At 39.5% G+C, this 18,996-nt stretch overlaps 1 protein-coding gene across 1 annotated transcript in view; it reads left to right on the forward strand.

Annotated features, from left to right (window-relative positions):
- LOC124135812 (protocadherin Fat 4-like) overlaps window positions 1-18,463 on the forward strand; it is a 37,347-nt gene extending 18,884 nt beyond the window's left edge. Inside the window, exons 14-24 of the mRNA XM_046501386.2 lie at window positions 36-181; window positions 605-776; window positions 1,127-1,356; window positions 1,655-1,834; window positions 2,685-2,823; window positions 3,024-3,148; window positions 9,092-9,216; window positions 10,825-11,001; window positions 11,728-11,893; window positions 14,777-14,844; window positions 16,893-18,463. Of these exons, the coding sequence (XP_046357342.2) occupies window positions 36-181; window positions 605-776; window positions 1,127-1,356; window positions 1,655-1,834; window positions 2,685-2,823; window positions 3,024-3,148; window positions 9,092-9,216; window positions 10,825-11,001; window positions 11,728-11,893; window positions 14,777-14,844; window positions 16,893-17,013 (1,649 nt within the window). The 3' untranslated portion in view covers window positions 17,014-18,463. The remainder of the gene's footprint in view (window positions 1-35; window positions 182-604; window positions 777-1,126; window positions 1,357-1,654; window positions 1,835-2,684; window positions 2,824-3,023; window positions 3,149-9,091; window positions 9,217-10,824; window positions 11,002-11,727; window positions 11,894-14,776; window positions 14,845-16,892) is intronic.
- Window positions 18,464-18,996: the final 533 nt, after the last annotated feature.

Consider the following 18,996-nt stretch of genomic DNA (forward strand, 5'->3'; position numbering starts at 1 on the left):
TCAGTCACCTCTTCGCTTATAACAATTTCTTGCAGGGTCCAATTTCTTCAGGATAGATGACATAAGCGGTAATATCTCTATCTGGTCTAAATTGTCTGGACTTGACCACGACAAAGTCACTCTTACAATTGAAGCTCGGGACAATCCTAGTCATGACAAACAACTCCAGACAACAACAACGGTACTACAGTTTGAGAAGTATCTGTTCAGTGTGTCCTACCTATTACAGATATATATAAAGCGACAAAACCCTTTCCATATCAAATAGAAATGCATAAAGCAGAGTCGATTGTACGATTCCAACTATATCATGCGCATTTGTTTTTGAATCACTATCAAATAGTGATGATACCAGGTGTTCGCTAAAATGATCTCACTAGTCTCCTTAATTTCTAGTTCCGGTGGGTAATCAGTGGAAGGGAATTGGCGATTTAATTGTCATTGAGCGATATCACATCATCAATATACCTGGAGCAAAGATAAACCTTTTTGGCCAAATTACAGATCTACATATTTGACAGAATGGAGCTTAGTTTTTAGAAATAATGAAATATACCGTAATAAAATCTTAGACTTAGGGATAATGCATAATTATTTTCCATAGATAACAATAGAAATACTAGACGACAATCCTAGACCGTGGTTTCCGAAGACCCAGACCATGCAGATCCTGGAAGAGGAGGACCCTGACGGAACCAGCCTCAACATGACGGCTTTAGATCGAAAAGACGGGATGGTTACTATTTGCAACTGCACATACGAGCTTAAGACATCAGGTACCATTTCTAAATCTCTTACAGAGCCTGTAATTGCTTTTTCTGAGACAAGGTAAGTGAGTCGAAGTTATCCCTGCAGTTATCAGTGTACCAGGTATATCACAGCAATTTGTTAACAACCGTTTCTTGGTTATTCAACCATTGGTTGACAGAACTATCAACGATCCACGCCGAGTACGAGAGGAAACAATCAGGTGGCACATTGGTTAAATCCGACCCTCATACGCTGGCTCTTAAGACACGCATGGGTTACCATGGACCTATCTAGTCCATGGAATCCCCACGATTTCGACCGAATTAAACCCTTCATCGTGGTGTTATATTTTCTCTTCATAACCTGTACTTTTCAGAATTCTCCAGCATGTTTACTATCAACAAGAGAACAGGAGATTTTAGGCAGACCCAAAAAATAAACAGAGAATCTACCGGAAACACATTGAAAATAGAGATCGAAGCTTCTGATGATGGTGATCCAGCCAAGAGCGAGACTGTATTCGTTACCATCAACGTAACTGACATCAACGATAACAGGCCATATTTTAACACATCATTACAAAATCAGACGTTTTCTACTGTCCAGGTAATTTCCACAAAACAAACTAGTACTTGTTTTTTTCACTACTGCTAACAACCTTTTGAGAATATTTCTGAACAAACTCCTACTATTCATTCTTAGTTTCACACAAGTCATTGTTCAGTGTGTCTAAATTGTATTCTGTCACTAATGTCACAAAAAAACTCTGGACAAGGACAGGTTAGAACGTCCACCGAAACGTTGCATCAGTTGTAATAAAGTTATCCAAAAGGACATGTCTTTGTTCAATACACCAACGTCTACATGTCATCCAGTTAGATAAAACAAAAGAAACTGTTTTCAGACTGCTCCAGTGGGTAGCGTGATTGGCCACGTCGTGAGTATTGATGACGACGAAGATCACTACTCCAACAGCTCCTATAACGTCGTCCAAATTGATGAAAGGTTATTGATTCATGTAAATGGTACCATTGTCATCAACAAACCCCTCATCGATCTCGAGAAAGAGTTTTATAAGATCGAGGTAGGTACACATGCTTATATGACAGGGGTTGGTCAAGCCCAATATTTATTTAAATTATCTTAGTCATGAGGAATAATTACCCCTGCCATGGATGAATGGTATTGGAAAACGGCATTGTCCATCCATCAACCAGTCAATCCATATTTCCGTCACATCAACCACCATAGTCATAGAGGTAAAAATGCGTATTTACCTCGTATGTTTTTGCATCAAAACAAATCACGTTGTTTGACTCATGTTATCTACAAATATAGATCTACCATCTACAGGCCATGACATGACATCTTGATGCCCATGTTTGTGTGAAACCAACCGAGCACAGCCTCATCCCCAGGTTCTCGGAATAATATGACAGAAACAAATAGTTAAGAGTGTCAAATTGTACGCGAGTGAGTGAGAGAGTTGGGTTTAACGCCGCTTTTAACAGTATTTCACTTATATCACGGCGTGTGAGGATATTGTGGTTAGAAAGCCCGAAGTGATGCAGGTCTCAGACGTTTACCACTTCGGTGAAACCCATGAGCACGGGTATGGTACTGACAAACCTAGAAACATAATCGGGGCGAACCGGGATTCGAAACCATTATCATGGGTTTCTGGCGTGCCCAAGGGACGCAACTCTGCACAGCGAATCGCGGCGCCTTAGACGACTGGGCCACCCGTGCCCCCCAAATTGTACGTGAAAATGATAGGGCAAGAGTATTGTTTTCTTTACTTTCCCTCGTTGTATCATCAACATTTATTGGTATTCGTCTTCGAAAAATAGGGATTGAAACATCCATGTTAAAAACACCATTGCCTGATCAATACATAATATATAATGTTAAACTTAAACCCTTTAATTGTGCAGTTTGGAGTTAGCGTGAAGGACAGCCTTCCTCTGCATTGGTCATCAGTTACAGAAAAAGAGAACACATCTGCCAATGCACTGGTATCGATATCAGTTCACTACAGTGAGCCGAATGAATTCCCTCCTAAATTTACCAAAGGTATTCTTCTTTATAATTAACCATTGGCAACCATTTGTCATACATATTTAAATAGTATTCGTTTTGAACATTATAATGATGTAATGTACCATCAAAAGAAATGTGTTCAGTGATGTTTGTGTAACGTTCCAATGCATATTAATATGATATGATAACTTATTGATATGAATTATATATTCATGAATATAATCTTTTGCCAGCTCAATACAGTACACAATTGGACTTTACAAGTCGTAAAGGCACCGAAATAAAACCACCCGACTTCAAAGCTATTGATAAAGATGGGGACAACATAACCTATGTAATAATACACGGAAACGTAAGGGTAAGTTGTTTATGCAAATTGTGAGTGACAGGTGCTACCTGTAGATTTGCAGTGATCTATTCAAATAATGAATCTTCACCTCCATTTTGCCCTTTACAGCCAACAGAATCTGTTTTCCTCGGATAATCGAGCTTGGTTATTCTCTTGCGTTGACGTTATATGTAAACATAGATGTACATGCAAACAAAATCGACCAAACACAACTCCATATCCATAAGAAGTATCTATTGTACAATTCTGGCAATTAATGCATGCAATTATGAACCATTTTCAAATAGTGAAGATTCCCGGTGTTCGCGAAAAGATGAGCCTATTCTGCCCCACCGGTGGCAAAACTAGAGTAAAAACGGAAAGCAATGTATCAAATACTTACTTACTTACTTACTTTGGAGATTTAACGTGCGCTTTCCGACTGATGCGTATTTCGCACACGGGCCCGGCCAGGCCATTTAATGTGTTTCCGAAAGGGGCGAAGGTGGTCTGTGCAACCCAAGAGGGGGGTTTTAGGGGTTGCTTATATAGAATTTGGGAATTTTGAGATTTGGAATAGATGCCGATGGGATTGGGGAGGAGAACTAAGGGAGCTGGGTATGGTGGATGTTTGTTTGTTTATGTGATTTTGATTTGGTGAGTTATTGTGTTTTTAGATGCGTTTTATTAGTTCCGTTTTGATTAAGAATACGCCTAAGGCCTTGAAGTTTTCTAGTTTATTTTGTGGGTTTAGTATTGCTTCTAGAGTTAGAGCCTTGTTTAGATTGAGGGTGGTTTGTAATGCGGTTCGATGTGTTAGGTAGTGTGTGCAGTGGATGAGTGCGTGTTCTGGGGTTTCTGGTTGTTTGCAGTGCGGGCATTTACCTGTAGTGTGTTTTTTAAATTTTTTTAGGTGGTTATTTAGGTTGGTGTGTCCTGTTTGGAGTTTAGTGATTACTCTGTCGATTTTTTTGGATGGATGGAGAATTTTTGGTTTGGTAAGTGGTTTGCTGAGCACTTTTTTGATTTGGCTATTTGAGTTTAGATATAGGTTATGCCATTTTTTGGTGATTTTTTGCTTGTTTACACTTTTAATTTCTGATTTTGAGATGGGTAAGTTTAAGCTTATTTCTGGGATTTTGAGGGATAGTTTAGCTGCTTTATCTGCGTTTTCATTACCGTATATTCCTACGTGGGCGGGTATCCACAAGAAGGTTATTTGTTTGCCTGCCTTAGTTAGGTCGTTGGAGCTTTTAAGTATTTGATTTATTAATTTAGGTCGGTTTTTGGTATTTTTGTTTTGGAGGGCTTGCAGTCCACTTAGGGAGTCGGTAAGTATTAGGATTTTTTTGTGGTTTTTGGATTCTTGATTATGGAGGGCTGAGGCCATGCCCATTAGTTCTGCCGTGAATATTGATTGGTTGTTTGGGAGTCGGAAGGATTGTGTGGTTTTAGTTGGTTGTGTGGTATGGACTCCGAAACCTGTGTGTTTGGAGGTCGGATCTGAGGATCCGTCCGTGTAAATGTGACACCAATTTGGCCAATTTTCGTGTATGTATGCTAGTGTGGTAGTTTTAGCTATGTTTGGGTCGGTTTGTTTATTTATTTGGCTAGCTAGTGTTGTGTCTATTTTGGGTATTTTAAGTTTAGGGGTGAAGATATTTGATTGTTTGCAGTTTTGTTTAAGATTTTTAATTTGGTGTTCATTTAGGTAGTTTGTTATTCTTTGGGATATTGGGGTAAGTAAGGGGTGTTTACGAGCTAGAGCTTGGTTTTTGGGGCTGATGTTTTGGTTTATTAAGTTTTGGATGAGAGGGTTTGATTGGGACGCGGCCCAGAAATTTAAGCTTAGCTGTTCCCTGCGTAGACTTAGTGGCATTTCTCCTGTTAAGGCCTGAAGTGAGGTGTAGGAGGTGCCATGTTGGGTGCGTGTAATTAGTTTGAGAGCCTGATATTGTATTGAGTCAAGTTTTTTTAGATAGAGAGTTGTTTAGGGTGTTGTATATGGCGCAGCCGTAGTCTAGTTTTGATCTAATTAGTGATATGTAGAGAGAGAGGAGGGTATCTTTGGATGCTCCCCAGTTAGAACCAGTTAGGCATCTTAGGGTGTTTAGGTCTTTACTGCATTTAGTTGTTAGGTTTTGGATGTGAGCATCCCAGGTGAGATGTTCATCGAAAATAAGTCCTAAGAATTTGGTTTGTTTTTGAAATTTGATTGTTTGATTGTTTAGCTGGAGGATTGGGGAGGCGGGTTTCATGTTTTTATGTTTGAATACTATTCCTGTTGTTTTTTCTGAGTTAAGGGAGAAGCCCCATTTGTCAGCCCACTGTTGTATTTTATTAAGAGATTTTTGGAGTAAATTTTGGACCATGTTCATGCTTTTAGTGCGGATCCAGATGGCTCCATCATCCGCGAATTTTGATGTGTTTACTTTAGGGGATAGGCCCTCGAATAGATCGTTTATCATTATATTGAAGAGGGTGGGGCTGAGGATACTGCCCTGTGGAGTACCATTTTCTAGGGGACATTGGTCCGATAGAGTTTGGTCTATACCCACGGTTATTTTACGATTGTTTAGGAAGTCCTGGATGTAGTTTATTATCTGACCTTTGAGACCTATTTTTTTAAGTTTTTGTATTAGCCCATCGTGCCATACCATGTCGAAAGCTTTAGAGAAGTCTAAGAAGATGCCTGTGGTATATTGTTTATTTAGCTGTCCTGTCTTAATATCTTGTTCTAGTCGGGTGAGGTTATCTAGGGTTGAGCGGCCAGGAGTGAAACCGCTTTGATCTGGGTTTATGATGTTATTTTGGGTTAAGTAATGTTGTAATCTATTTTTAGCCATTGATTCCATTACTTTACATAAGTTTGAAGTTAGGGATATTGGTCTATATGAGTTAGCTTGATTAGCTGGTTTATTAGGTTTAGGGATTGGTATGACTAGGGCCTGTTTCCACGGAGTAGGAACCTGTCCGTTTAGGTAGATGAGATTGTATAGTTTGAGTAGTGCCTGGAGTAGTTTTAGGGGGAGTTTTTTAATTATTTGGTAAGAAGTTAGGTCTAATCCTGGGGCTGTGCCCTTTTTCCTGTTTTGGATTACGTAGAGGAGCTCCTCCATTGTGTAGGGTTGATTTATTTCTAGATTGTTATTGTTTGGTTCTTTTGTAGGTTTGTTTTCTGTTTTAAGTTTATCTTGGAATTTTTTACTGAAGTTGGTGTTACTGCTAACGGCCGAAAAGTGGTTGGCGAGATTATTTGCTTTTTGGGCGGGGTTGGTTGAGTTGTCAATGTTAGGGGTTTTTTTATGTCGTTTTAAGCCTCTGATGGCGTGGATTTTGCGCCAGACCGTTCTGGCATCTGTACGGTTATTTATACCTTCGCAGAATTTTTTCCAGTCTCTACTTTTGGCTATTTGGACTAGTTTTTGAACCTGGTGGTTTAGTTCGTGGGCTATGTTTAAATATTTGTAGTCGCGTTTTGCTTTATTGAAGGCTGATTTACGTTTTCGTCTAGTCTGTTCTATTTCCTCATTCCACCATGGTACCGTCGGTTTGCCTGTCTTAGATGTTTTGAAGGGGATGGAGGTTTTGGCTGCGTTTATTATATAGTCTGTTAGGTTTTTACAATAGGTTTCTGGATCATTATTTTCTATTTCGTTTAGGTTAGCTTCGTTGCAGATATCTTGGAATTGGTCCCAGTTAGCTTTATTGTAATGGAATTTTGGTTCTTGGTTTTCTGTTTGGATTGGTACGTTTGTATTTCCTATGGTTATGTTTATGGGGAAGTGGTCACTACCTAGCGGGACGTCGTGCACTTCCCATTGAGTACTTTGGGCTAGATCTGCGGTGCATATGGTTAGGTCGATAGCCGACATTTTTTGGTTTATCTTATCGTACCTCGTGGGTTGGTTGCTATTAAGGAGTACTAGGTCGTTTGTTTCTATCCATTCGGAGATTAATTTGCCATGATTATCTATTTTATCATCTATGCTCCATGTAGGATGGTGAGCGTTAAAGTCTCCTAGGAATATAGTAGATTTATCGCTTATTTGGAGTAGTTTGTTTAGATCCTCAGGTTGGACTTTTTGTTCCGCCCAGTGGTAAATATTTATGATGTTTATGTTTCGGTTATTTAATGTGATTTTAATGCCGTTGGCTTCTAGGTTTGGCGTGTCTATTTTTATTTCTTCGTAATTTATATCTTCCCTGATAAATATGATTAGTCCTCCTGCGGCTCTTCTTGTTTTCGGTTTAGCTCTGTCAGTTCTAACTGAGTTGTAGTTAGGTAGTGTGAATTTGGATTTTTTTGAGAATTTGGTTTCCTGTATACAAGCAATGTGAGGGCCTTTATTTAGTTTAAATTTAGTTTTTAGTTCATGGCCGTGGGAGGTGAGTCCGTTGGCGTTCCACTGAAAAATATTTAGTCCTTCGAATATTGGGTTCGGGTGATTGGTGATTTATTTTTTATTTTTTATTTTATTCGGTGAGTTCTTTTAGATGGAGGTTAAAGAGGAAGAAGGGAAGATCGGTTAATTTTAGATTGAAAGCTACTTTGTAGAAGGATTTCATGCTAGCTTTTGGTGAGTTTTGACTATGCATGTATGCTAGGAGTAAGGTGAGGTTGTTTAGGTTTTGGGTGTTGGCTGGTTGGGGAGTTTGGTTTGTTTTAGTTGGAGTAGTGTCTATTGTTTCCTCAGTAGTGGAGAAATCTTCGTCATCGGTTAGATTAGGTTTAGCTGATTGAGTTTCCATGGGGGAGGCATGTGATGTGGAGGATTGTGAAGGTGTTTGTGGGATGGGTGTAGCTGATGATTTCATAGTGTTTGTGTTTTGTTGTTGTGCTTGCTTGTGGGAGAGCGTTGTTACCATATTGGCTGTAGGGTGCTTGGATGAGGGTCGTGTTGTGGTGGTCATTTTGAGGTTTGTTTTGCATGCGGGGGTTGATGTTTTGGTTATGTGAGATGTGGGAGGGTTCGTGGTTGGTTGAGTGGCTGCTTGTATGTGTGAGGTGGGTGCGGTTTCTCGGTAGGGGCCCCAGACAGAGCTGTCGGTTATGGGTGTGGTGTTTGTTTGTGGGATGGTGTTTGGGTGTGGTGTAGGGAGGAGTGGTTTAGATGCAGGTGTAGCAAATTTTCGTGTTTGGATTTTAGCCGTGTCTATGTTTATGTGTTTGTTGGCCTGCTGGGTGAGTGTGTGTCTGTATGGGCATTGGTTTGAGAGTGAAGTGTGTTGGGTGGATTTGCAGTGGATGCACCAGGGTGTGCATGTGCCTGGGCAGTCTGTTTGTGCGCATTTTTTACATTTAGTTTTACGGTATGTGCATTGGGAGGCAGTGTGGTTGTATTTGAGGCACTTTGTACATTGCTTAACCTGCTTTATATAGGGTTTGACTTCTAAGTTGGTGTGGGCTCCGAAGGATATGTGTTTGGGGGCTTCAGGGAATTTAGCGGTCTTTTTGAAGTTGATTATGACAATGGAGGTTGGGACCGTTTTTCCGTTTCTAGTTGAGGTTATTCTACGCGTGCTGGTGATTAGGGGTTGAGGGTTTTGGTCTTGGTTTATGTTAGCTTCTAGAGAGTATAATTGTAAGTCCTCAGTTGTTTCCCTTGGGTTAACCCTAATTACGCCTCGTGTATATTGTTGCCAATTAGGTGTTTGTTTGATTACTGTGACGTGGAATATTTGAGTTATTTTATTTGCTGCGTTGTAAGATTCTCGGTTAGGGAAGATTATCTGGTATCCTTTGTTGGCTTTTTTAATATTGTTGTAATTTATTTTTTCTCTTTTAAACCAAAGTCCTATTTTATCTGCCGAAAGTTCTAGTGAGAGAGTGGTGCCTGAGCCTGCTGAGAAGAAGTAGAGGGCGAAGGTCGTGAGGAAGGCGGCCGGGGAGGGTGTGGGCGATGGAGGTGGAGTGGATGTGGAGTATCAAATAGTATAATCATTACTATATCTATTTCAATACGGTTTCAGGATATCCTCGTGATGTCCGCGGATTCCGGATTGATGACACTCCACTATGATCTGGACAGCACTATCGATGCCCTCATTAATTTGACTATTACAGCAACAGACGATGCCCTTTATCCGAAAACAGGGTAGTTATTTTTGCCCATTGTCCACTCTTTCACCTAGTCAGTGCTAATTAGCCCCGGCCTCCCTTTTGCCAATTGTCCATTGCCTATTATTTATCTATGATAACTTAAGTACTGGCTTCCATACTATCAACGCTATAACTGTAAAGTGTTGGCTTCCATTGTCGATTGATAATCACCTATCAGCGCCAATCATCTGCTGGCTTCCCTTGTTAGTTTTCTACCTTTTGTTATCTTATTAATATTGTTGTCCTTACATGTACATACATATGCTCTCTGCCTCATGGCATTCATTCACCTGATGAAGGTGTAAGCATATACTCCGAAACGTTTGTTTTCTTCATAATAAAGAAGTTGACATTCATGGATTCTCTTCCTTAGGGTAAATTATAAATGGTGGTGGCACGGACAATACAGTTTGAATGCGTGTGAGTGCTATTAAAGTAGTGGCATAATGTGTATATGTTTGAATGATATTGAGACTAAAATATCCAACTACCTAACTGTCAATTGAATATAATTAGGAACTGATAATGGTGAAATATACATTAATCAATCAACTGAAGGGAGAGTTCAGAAAAGTCTGCTAATTCCAGTGGTGGTGTAAAGTGCTAATGGGACAATGATTAAAGCGTCCGATTGTCGCGGAAAAGACACTGGAGTGCTTCCTACAAGTGTACGGTGTGAGAAGCCAAATACAAGCCGACGTATGGTTAGAATCATGTCATAAAACGGTTTCAAACCATACGCACCTACCCGAACTATTTAAAGTTCTGTGCAGTTGACGTCTTTCATCACATTAAGTACCAAGGATACGGGTGATCCAGTCGCCTCAAGCACCACAATATGCTATGCAGACTTCTGTTCCCTGGCGTGTCAGATATGATGATCGTGGGTTCGAATCCAGTATACGCTCTGATTTTGTTTTATTATTTGTCAGCTGGTGGGTTTCAAGTGGGAAAGACCTGCACCACTTTGAGCTTTCCTCCCATATCCAGACATATAATATGTGAGTGAGTGAGTTGGGTTTAACGCCGCTTTGGACATTATCCCTGTTATATCACGGCGTGTCAGCATATTGTAGGAGGTGATGCAGGTCTCAGACGTGATGTGTTCCAGAGCTTCCTGAAACCAACGAGAACGGTATGATACAGACAAACCTCATAATCGGGGCGCACCGGGATTCGAAACCACAATCATAGATTTCTGGCGTGCCCAAGTTACGCAACTCTGCCAGCGAATTGCGTCGCCTTAGACGACAGGGACATGATATGACGTGATATATATGTGGCTGAAATCAGTATATCATGAGGTGAGGTCGCGTTCAAGATTATTGCACGTATGTGTGTGTTGTGTGTGTGTGTGTGTGTGTGACTGCACCTACTCGGACAGTTTACGGACTCCAAGCCGACCAGGCTCGTTTCACCTCCTTAATGACAGGGTAACAGCACGTACCATTTTAATTTTGGTGTGAGGCGGTCGGGGATCGAACCCCCGACATTCCGCTCTCCGGGGGGACGCTCTACCACGATACCACGGAGTCGGACCAATGTGTCATGAACTATTACCATTGCTATAATAACTATTTCACGCATTAACTGTTTGTTTCAGTACATGTCAAGTGTTGATAACACTGAAAGACATGGAAGACACCCAGTGTATCCCACAGAGGGAATACAGTCGGTTGGGGGAGGACAGTGAGCAGAAAGCAACGTTCATGACTCTGTTTGGCGTCATCACTGCACTGCTGGTCCTTGCTGTAATTGCAGTCCTGGTCAGCTGTTACAAGTACGTCATCCTGTATATTCAACTTCGGTATATCTTCCTATAGCCCTTATTAGTGGCGAATGAGTACATGAGATGATATTTAATGTTGCATCGGCATTATGTCCGCAAGGCATTCTTCCCTTAATTCTATTCCTCTTCAAGCATCTCTATTTCTACAGAAGACATTTCTTTTCGACAAAAGTCCAGAACGGTCCATCCTTATACTCTAAGGTATCGATTGAATCTAGGTCATCAGTATCAGTTTCTTCTTTGCAAACAATTTTGATAGAATTTATCGAGATGTGCTTTGTGCTTGGCGTCCACCAGCACTTTGAGAATGTCGTCGTTCTTCAGCGATCTGTATGTTATCGTGATTGTTATTCACGACAGGCACAAGCGATGTTTAGGGCACTCAAAAGCGTTTCGGGAACATCTGGTGTCATTGTCATATTACTGTTGAAATTAGATGTTTCCAGTTTGTCATTTTATTTTGTCTGAGTGTGAGGCAGGCTAATACACTGTTGTTTTATTACGCCGTTGTTTTGTTACACGCACTGACGTTTCATGCTGACTTGGTTCAAAGCAATTACCCCGAGTCACTGACGTGTTCTTGCATGCACTACTGTGCCAACATTACGCACTGACATCTACTACACGCTCACGTGATACATGTTTAATTACATGCATTAAAACGTTTTAGGACACATGCACAGGAATGTATTAACGCACAATATCCGTTCTCACTAGGTGGCGTGTTTCAAGAAAGGAAGTGGAACTGCACAGGAAAAAAGGCAAGAACTACAGTTTAGGCGACAAAGATAGACAAACAAAACGTGGAGAAGAATACGATGGATTGCGAGAATATGTCCAAGAACCAGAACACGCTTACCAACGCCATGAAACGAGAGACTTTGTAAGTTCGAAACTGTATCACAAGCACTTTATTTCATCCTTCCCGTTTGCATTTTCAATCGTTTGTTGGACTCAGGTTGATTTAGTTCAATTTGTTTAAAATGGACTTATTTTCTGTCTAATACGTACGTACCAGTATACCTAATATGTTCTAGCAAATGTAATGCTCGTGGTAACACACACGTTATCGATACAGGAGGTCGACGATACATGTTTACCAATTAATCAAAACTGTTCCAAGCGTGACCATTCGTGAAATACTGTTAGTAAGAAACAGTGTTATGTCAAACTCCCCACTCAAAAGTAAGAACATCGTTATTGATATCAAAATAAACACTTCAGCCATAACACAAATACGATACTCGTATAAAATTCATCACTATCGAATAACGATTTCATATCAGCCACCATTAAAAATGGATATATACTTTCTATTGTACGGCTGTTTAGGTAATCAGAATGACTCGTTTTATCACCACTTCTAAGTAGTGTGCGAAAAAGACGCTTGCCCGCTAGCCCGTGGCTGGCAAATATCAGTCGAGCTAAATAATATGAAATGCCCCAGGCCGACTGACTACTGAAATACAAACTGTGAATTTTGTAACACACCTCTTAGTTGATCAAAGTCGAAACGGTCCTCCCGCTTCTAAAAAATCAATACGACCATCATACATCAAATTAATACCCGTAACGAATCGAGGTTGCTAGATCAGACTTACCCCTTTATAACATTTGACTCATGTAAGGATAAGAATTTATGGATGAACAACTTCTTTATTACAATTGAGAGCGACGTTTCGGTGTAGGTTCTAACACCGTTATCAAGCAAGCGTTTTACAGAGTGTGGTTGGCAAGTATATATACAAGTAGGAGGCAATGTTTATACAGTAGAGTAGAATTGTTATACAATTTGAAGTTGTTCATCCATAAATTCTTATCCTTACTTAGTACTCCAACTTCTAAATGCCTATCCAAGAAGTTATTTGACTAATGAATTGCAATTTTGGTTTACTTTAATGATACCTTTGCAGATTCAAATTTCTGGAAAAATATATTGTCGCATAATTAAGCTTGTGAAATTTGATACTCGCTAGTAACTTTAAGGCTAGCTTGCCCACATGGGCAGGAATATATTGATACTATTTCACACCCTGCTTCTAATAAAACATATAATAACATCTCGCACTCAAAAAAGCATTGACACCAGCGTGTTTGATGTGTCTCCAATCACTTGACTTGTGACTTCCACTGTAAATAAATATCCTTACCCCCCCCCCCCCCCCCCCCCACCTCCCCACACACACACACACATCCACCTACTTACTTTCCGTGAGACCAAATTTATTCAATGACATAGATCGTTGGCTCGACTATTGTGCGAGGCAACACGTAGTTATGCTTCACGTGTCATTAAGTAAGCCTTGAATATATGTCAGCTTCCATATGTCGACGACTACTTGTTTCAGTCTCATGTAGCATATTACATCGAGTAAATCGTTGTCCAGTCTCATATCGAACATTAACACTATTTTATCATTATTAACGTAACCTACACTACAATTGTAACAACATGGATATCGACTTTGAAACGTAGTATGACACAATATGTGACTACATTACATTACTAATATCTCATAACATGATGTTAGGTTTACGGAAATTCACGTTGTAGTTGTCTTCGCGGCGGATAACTCGAACATGTTTCCAGGTCCCCGACGCAACGAGGTTCGACTGTATATAATATTACTACAACTCAACCGCTTTTTGAGTATCAAAAAGCATAAAATCGAAAGCTTAATCGTTGTTCAGTTTCATATAGACTCTGTTATTGTTTCATCCAAGTATGGCATATGAAACACTGTTGATGACTTTGTCAGTATTTCTAATACACTGTACACTATATTGTACTAGGCGCATGAATGTATTACACAAGCTATTGTTGTACCAGTCTACTACAACATAGTATGATAGCCACATTGTTATTTTAGTATTCTACACCTTACATGATGACCATATTGTTGCTTCAGTTTTCAACAATATAATTATAACCGTATTATTGTTTCAGTATTCTACATATTATATGATAACCGTGATGTTGTTTCAGTATTCTACATCTTATATGATGACCGTGATGTTGTTTCAGTATGCTACATCTTATATGATAACCGTGATGTTGTTTCAGTATGCTACATATTATATGATAACCGTGATGTTGTTTCAGTATTCTACATCTTATATGATAACCGTGATGTTGTTTCAGTATGCTACATCTTATATGATAACTGTGATGTTGTTTCAGTATGCTACATCTTATATGATAACCGTGATGTTGTTTCAGTATGCTACATCTTATATGATAACCGTGATGTTGTTTCAGTATGCTACATCTTATATGATAACTGTGATGTTGTTTCAGTATGCTACATCTTATATGATAACCGTGATGTTGTTTCAGTATGCTACATCTTATATGATAACCGTGATGTTGTTTCAGTATGCTACATCTTATATGATAACCGTGATGTTGTTTCAGTATGCTACATCTTATATGATAACCGTGATGTTGTTTCAGTATGCTACATCTTATATGATAACCGTGATGTTGTTTCAGTATGCTACATCTTATATGATAACTGTGATGTTGTTTCAGTATGCTACATCTTATATGATAACCGTGATGTTGTTTCAGTATGCTACATCTTATATGATAACTGTGATGTTGTTTCAGTATGCTACATCTTATATGATAACCGTGATGTTGTTTCAGTATGCTACATCTTATATGATAACCGTGATGTTGTTTCAGTATGCTACATCTTATATGATAACCGTATTGCTGTTTCAGTATTCTACTTTCTATATGATAACCGTGTTGTTGTTTCAGTCTTCGCCAGATGGCGTGGTAAATCCTGCATACGCACGAGCTCCAACTGGAAGGAACTTACGCGAACGGTATGTTTTGGTTATTTAGTTTGCGATGAGTTGTGGCTTATTCTCATTACACTAAACCCAACACTTGTAGTGACGGAGGCAGTCATGTTTGTCGCCGTCGTGAGAAGAGCGACAATACGTCAGGTATCCCAGCTGATATCGAACACCTTTATGTGAGTGACGGGATTCATGCCAAGTATTTCACGTATACCACCGGGTGTCTGAGTAACGTAGGAGTAATGGTCATTGTGACGTATGACGTTTAATATTTTGGTGAAACACACTTATACTTACAACTACTTATACATGTCGAAATCAGGGCGAATCTGTGATTCGAATCCGCAATCAGCGTATCCAAACACGGCTAGGGCGTCGCTGTAGATCACCATGAAAACCTCCACACCATTTGGTTTACAAACTGGTACTGACAAACATGTTGGCGTTACAATATGAAGCCCTTTATTCAGTCGTTTTGTGCGTATTAGTCTGTCTTGAAATGACACTCTAATTTGAAAACAATACCACCTTAATGTTTGATATGCAACATTTCGCTTTCACTGCACATCTGAACACTTGATGAGTGATTACATAACATGGCAAAACGTGTCCAATAGGAATACATTACATGGAAAATAACATAGGAGAACTCAATGTTTCCCGTGTCCACCATTGGCGCTACTGCCTGGCACCTCTTTCCCATGGACGATAGGAGAGTACGGATGACACCTTGAGAAGTGCCTCCTGTGCAAGACGTGACAGCTGTCGTAGACGGCGCTCCAAGTAATCGCGCTCCATAAGTGTTCTATCCGGTTCAAATGGGGCGATTTGGACACGTGAACATGTACATAGGAATGCTGCCTTTACACTTGATGCATGCGGTCTAGCATGTTCGAAACATGGTTCTCAACGTGCAACTGCAGGACCTCATCACCAGAAACTTCCGCCTACATCATTTGACACCGCCAAATCTGTCGACCTCCTGTCAGCAGAAAAGCGAAAAGTTCATGCCGACGTCAGTACACAGTAACTCTTAAATAAACTCGATATTGCATCGTGGATGAACTGGCAATTGAAGGTGTTGTTGCATCAAAGCTACGTCTCTTGAAGGTCGCATAGCTCTGAGAGCAGACTCAAGATGGCGGTCAGATATCTGTCACAATCCGGGAACTGTTGCAGTTGTCGATGATGCTGTTGTCCTTGGCACTGGTTGCACTACGGGTTCTGTCGGAGCTGTACGACGCATGGCGCCTAGAGATGGTGTTCAGGGACACATTGAATGCCCTGGCCGCCCTGCTTCCGACGACGTTGTTCCGTTGTGCTTCAGTCAATCGTGGCAGCTCAGCGGATGCCTACAGACAACGTTTTAACAACCAAAATGTTCTCACTTTTATTGCCATATTCATATTGCACATGCACAACATGCATGTACATCAATTACATGTTCCAATGCCACTTTCCTGTATTGTTAAATATTTGTTAGGTATGTTTTGGTTGTTGCGATTCAAATTCCAAACAATGACATATTTAGTGTCGTTCCATATATATGATATAATATTCATGCTACACAAATCGTTTATGTGCTAACGTCTTAATTCAAAATTAACATATCGTTTTTATTAGTTTCAACAAAATCAGTACTGGTGCTATCGTGTCACTGGGTTTCTGGTTCATCGATCAATTGATTGTCTGGTTTACAGACTGACGTCGCATGGCAGGAGTACGACAATAAATACTTACTTTTTTTATGCAAATTGTATAAATGGCTGGTGCTACCGGTAGGGCAGAACATGCTTATCCTTTTCGCGAACACCTGGTCTCATCACTGATTTTCAGTTGTCCATTCGTATAATTTCCACATCTATTTTCCACAGCCCCTTGCGCCAAATTGAGTCTGCTGCGGCAGAAAATCTAGGCTAGTTATTCTCTTCTTTCGACAATTTATATTTACATATATGTAAATCAGTATCACCTGTGCGATATATATATGGGTCAACTTTCAAGGCCTAATCCCGATTTTCTTTATGGCCTGATGTGTGCCAATATTTATCAAGACCTATTGTATCTTTCAGCCCAGGATGCAAGCCTCCCACAGAGCCTGTGCCGGATTATGACTTTGATATGCCGGTGGTCGATTCAGGCAATATTCAACTTCAAGAGATACCTCCACAACGCAGGGAACATAATAGTTGAGCAGGAACACCAAGCCGGGCACGGTAGCCGAACAGGCACACAGGACGAACATAAAAGATGGAAGCCAGGAAGACACAATAGCTGAGAACGAACATCAAGAGAACACAATGGTTGAAAAGGAACAGGGAGAGGAACACCATACAGTTGAACTAATTCAGCATATTAACTTTAACTGTTTAATCCTTGCAATGTACATAATAATCATCAGTGCATAACAGGCGGAGATGTCGCAATGTAATTATTTATACCTCGTGATACAATAAACAATACTCACACTTGACAAGAAATATAGAAACACCACTCACTCCGCTGATTTATTTTACATTCTTTTACTAATTTCAATAGTTTTAAATGACTATGCTCGACTGTCATAAATATATATCCCCTAAGTTCAAAGTAAGCAAGCTGTGATAAATTTTATATTTCCATGTTTTCCCTATAAATAAATCGATCAACCTACATGTAGTCCACGATTAATAACGATTTCGATAAAACATGTGCAACGGTATTTATTTGATTTTAGACACTTAGATATACTGTTCAGAACATGAACTCTTATAATTTAGAAGTTTATGAAACATGAAGAAATTATTTCTTTTAGTAATAACTTCCTCATCTTTTTCTAACGCCATTTCATGGATCCGTTCATCGCTTAGTCAAGCCTTGAAACCGCTGAAACAATAAGGAATATTGTTATCCATAAAACGAATTAATTTAAACCTTAATATTGAAGGGAACTGTAGCCACGCATTGAGACTCATGGTAATTTCTCCATTCCATTTTTGCAAGATCATGTATATTCTATGTATATTATGATACTCTTTGTACTAGCATGTTACGTTCACAGTTCACACCTGTACTTATAATATGTATTGATTTGGAACTGATATTCATAAAGAATGTAACAGCAATCTGATACCATTAAAGCAATGACTGTGGTTGATAAGAATATGGTTATTGTTATCTCGGATGCCAATGGACTGTTTATGCAGTTTATGTACATCGCTGTTTGATAGTTAGTCATAAACACTTGTTTATGATATGGTCGTAATCGTACAAGGAACTTTGCTTTCAGCAGAGATTTCTCATTGCAGGAGTAGTGCTGTACAGCGTCAGGCAACAAAGAAACATCTGTCCTCAATGATTTTCAGTGATCCATACATACAATTCACTGCTATTTTACCATTCACACGCAACTGAATCTGTTTGGATGGATAATCGAGATTGATTATCCTCTTGCGTTGACGTTTTATATTTATGATTATGAAAATGTGCTTGCCGCATTTTTTTAGTAATTGTTTGGTGTTTATTGTCAGATATTTAGTTTATACCATACATATTTCTTTTATGATATTTGTAGGAATTCTCATGTAGATTTTCATCTTTAAAAACATATTACTTTCATGATAGTCAATAACATGCATGTATGTTTTCATAAAAACAATAAACAATAATGCTCTACGAATTTGTTATATATTTTTAAAAGCAAGCAGCTATCAATGAATATATGTAACTTTTGTAAAATAGCTCGTTCTTAAAACAAACTGCAGTAATTATCAGTAACTGAACAAGTCCTGAAGTCCAAGTGAGGTTATGGTGTTAGTTGTCCGTCGCACGTATCAACACACTGAGACACAAATGTATTACAGACATAAAACAAACAAACATATTTAATAATTAAGTAGCATATTTGTAAATATTTAATAATATTACCTAATTGGAGCATTGGTGCCTTATTCTTCGAAGTTGCTTCCCTTCGACGTGCAAAAATAGTATGATGACGTGTTTTAAGGCCATATTTACCCTGATCTTTGTTCATGGTTTGTCCGTGCTCGTGGGTTTCACCGAAGTGGTAAATGTCTGAGACCTACATCACTTGGGCTTTCCTCCCACATTAAACTGACACGCCATGATAAAACTGGAATACGGTTCAAAGCGACGTTAAACCCAACTCACTCATCCACTCCTATCTGAAACCACAAG

This window comes from Haliotis rufescens, unplaced genomic scaffold (assembly GCF_023055435.1).
Source record: "Haliotis rufescens isolate VD_foot unplaced genomic scaffold, xgHalRufe1.0.p SCAF_4, whole genome shotgun sequence".
NCBI classification, from domain to species: Eukaryota; Metazoa; Mollusca; class Gastropoda; order Lepetellida; family Haliotidae; genus Haliotis; species Haliotis rufescens.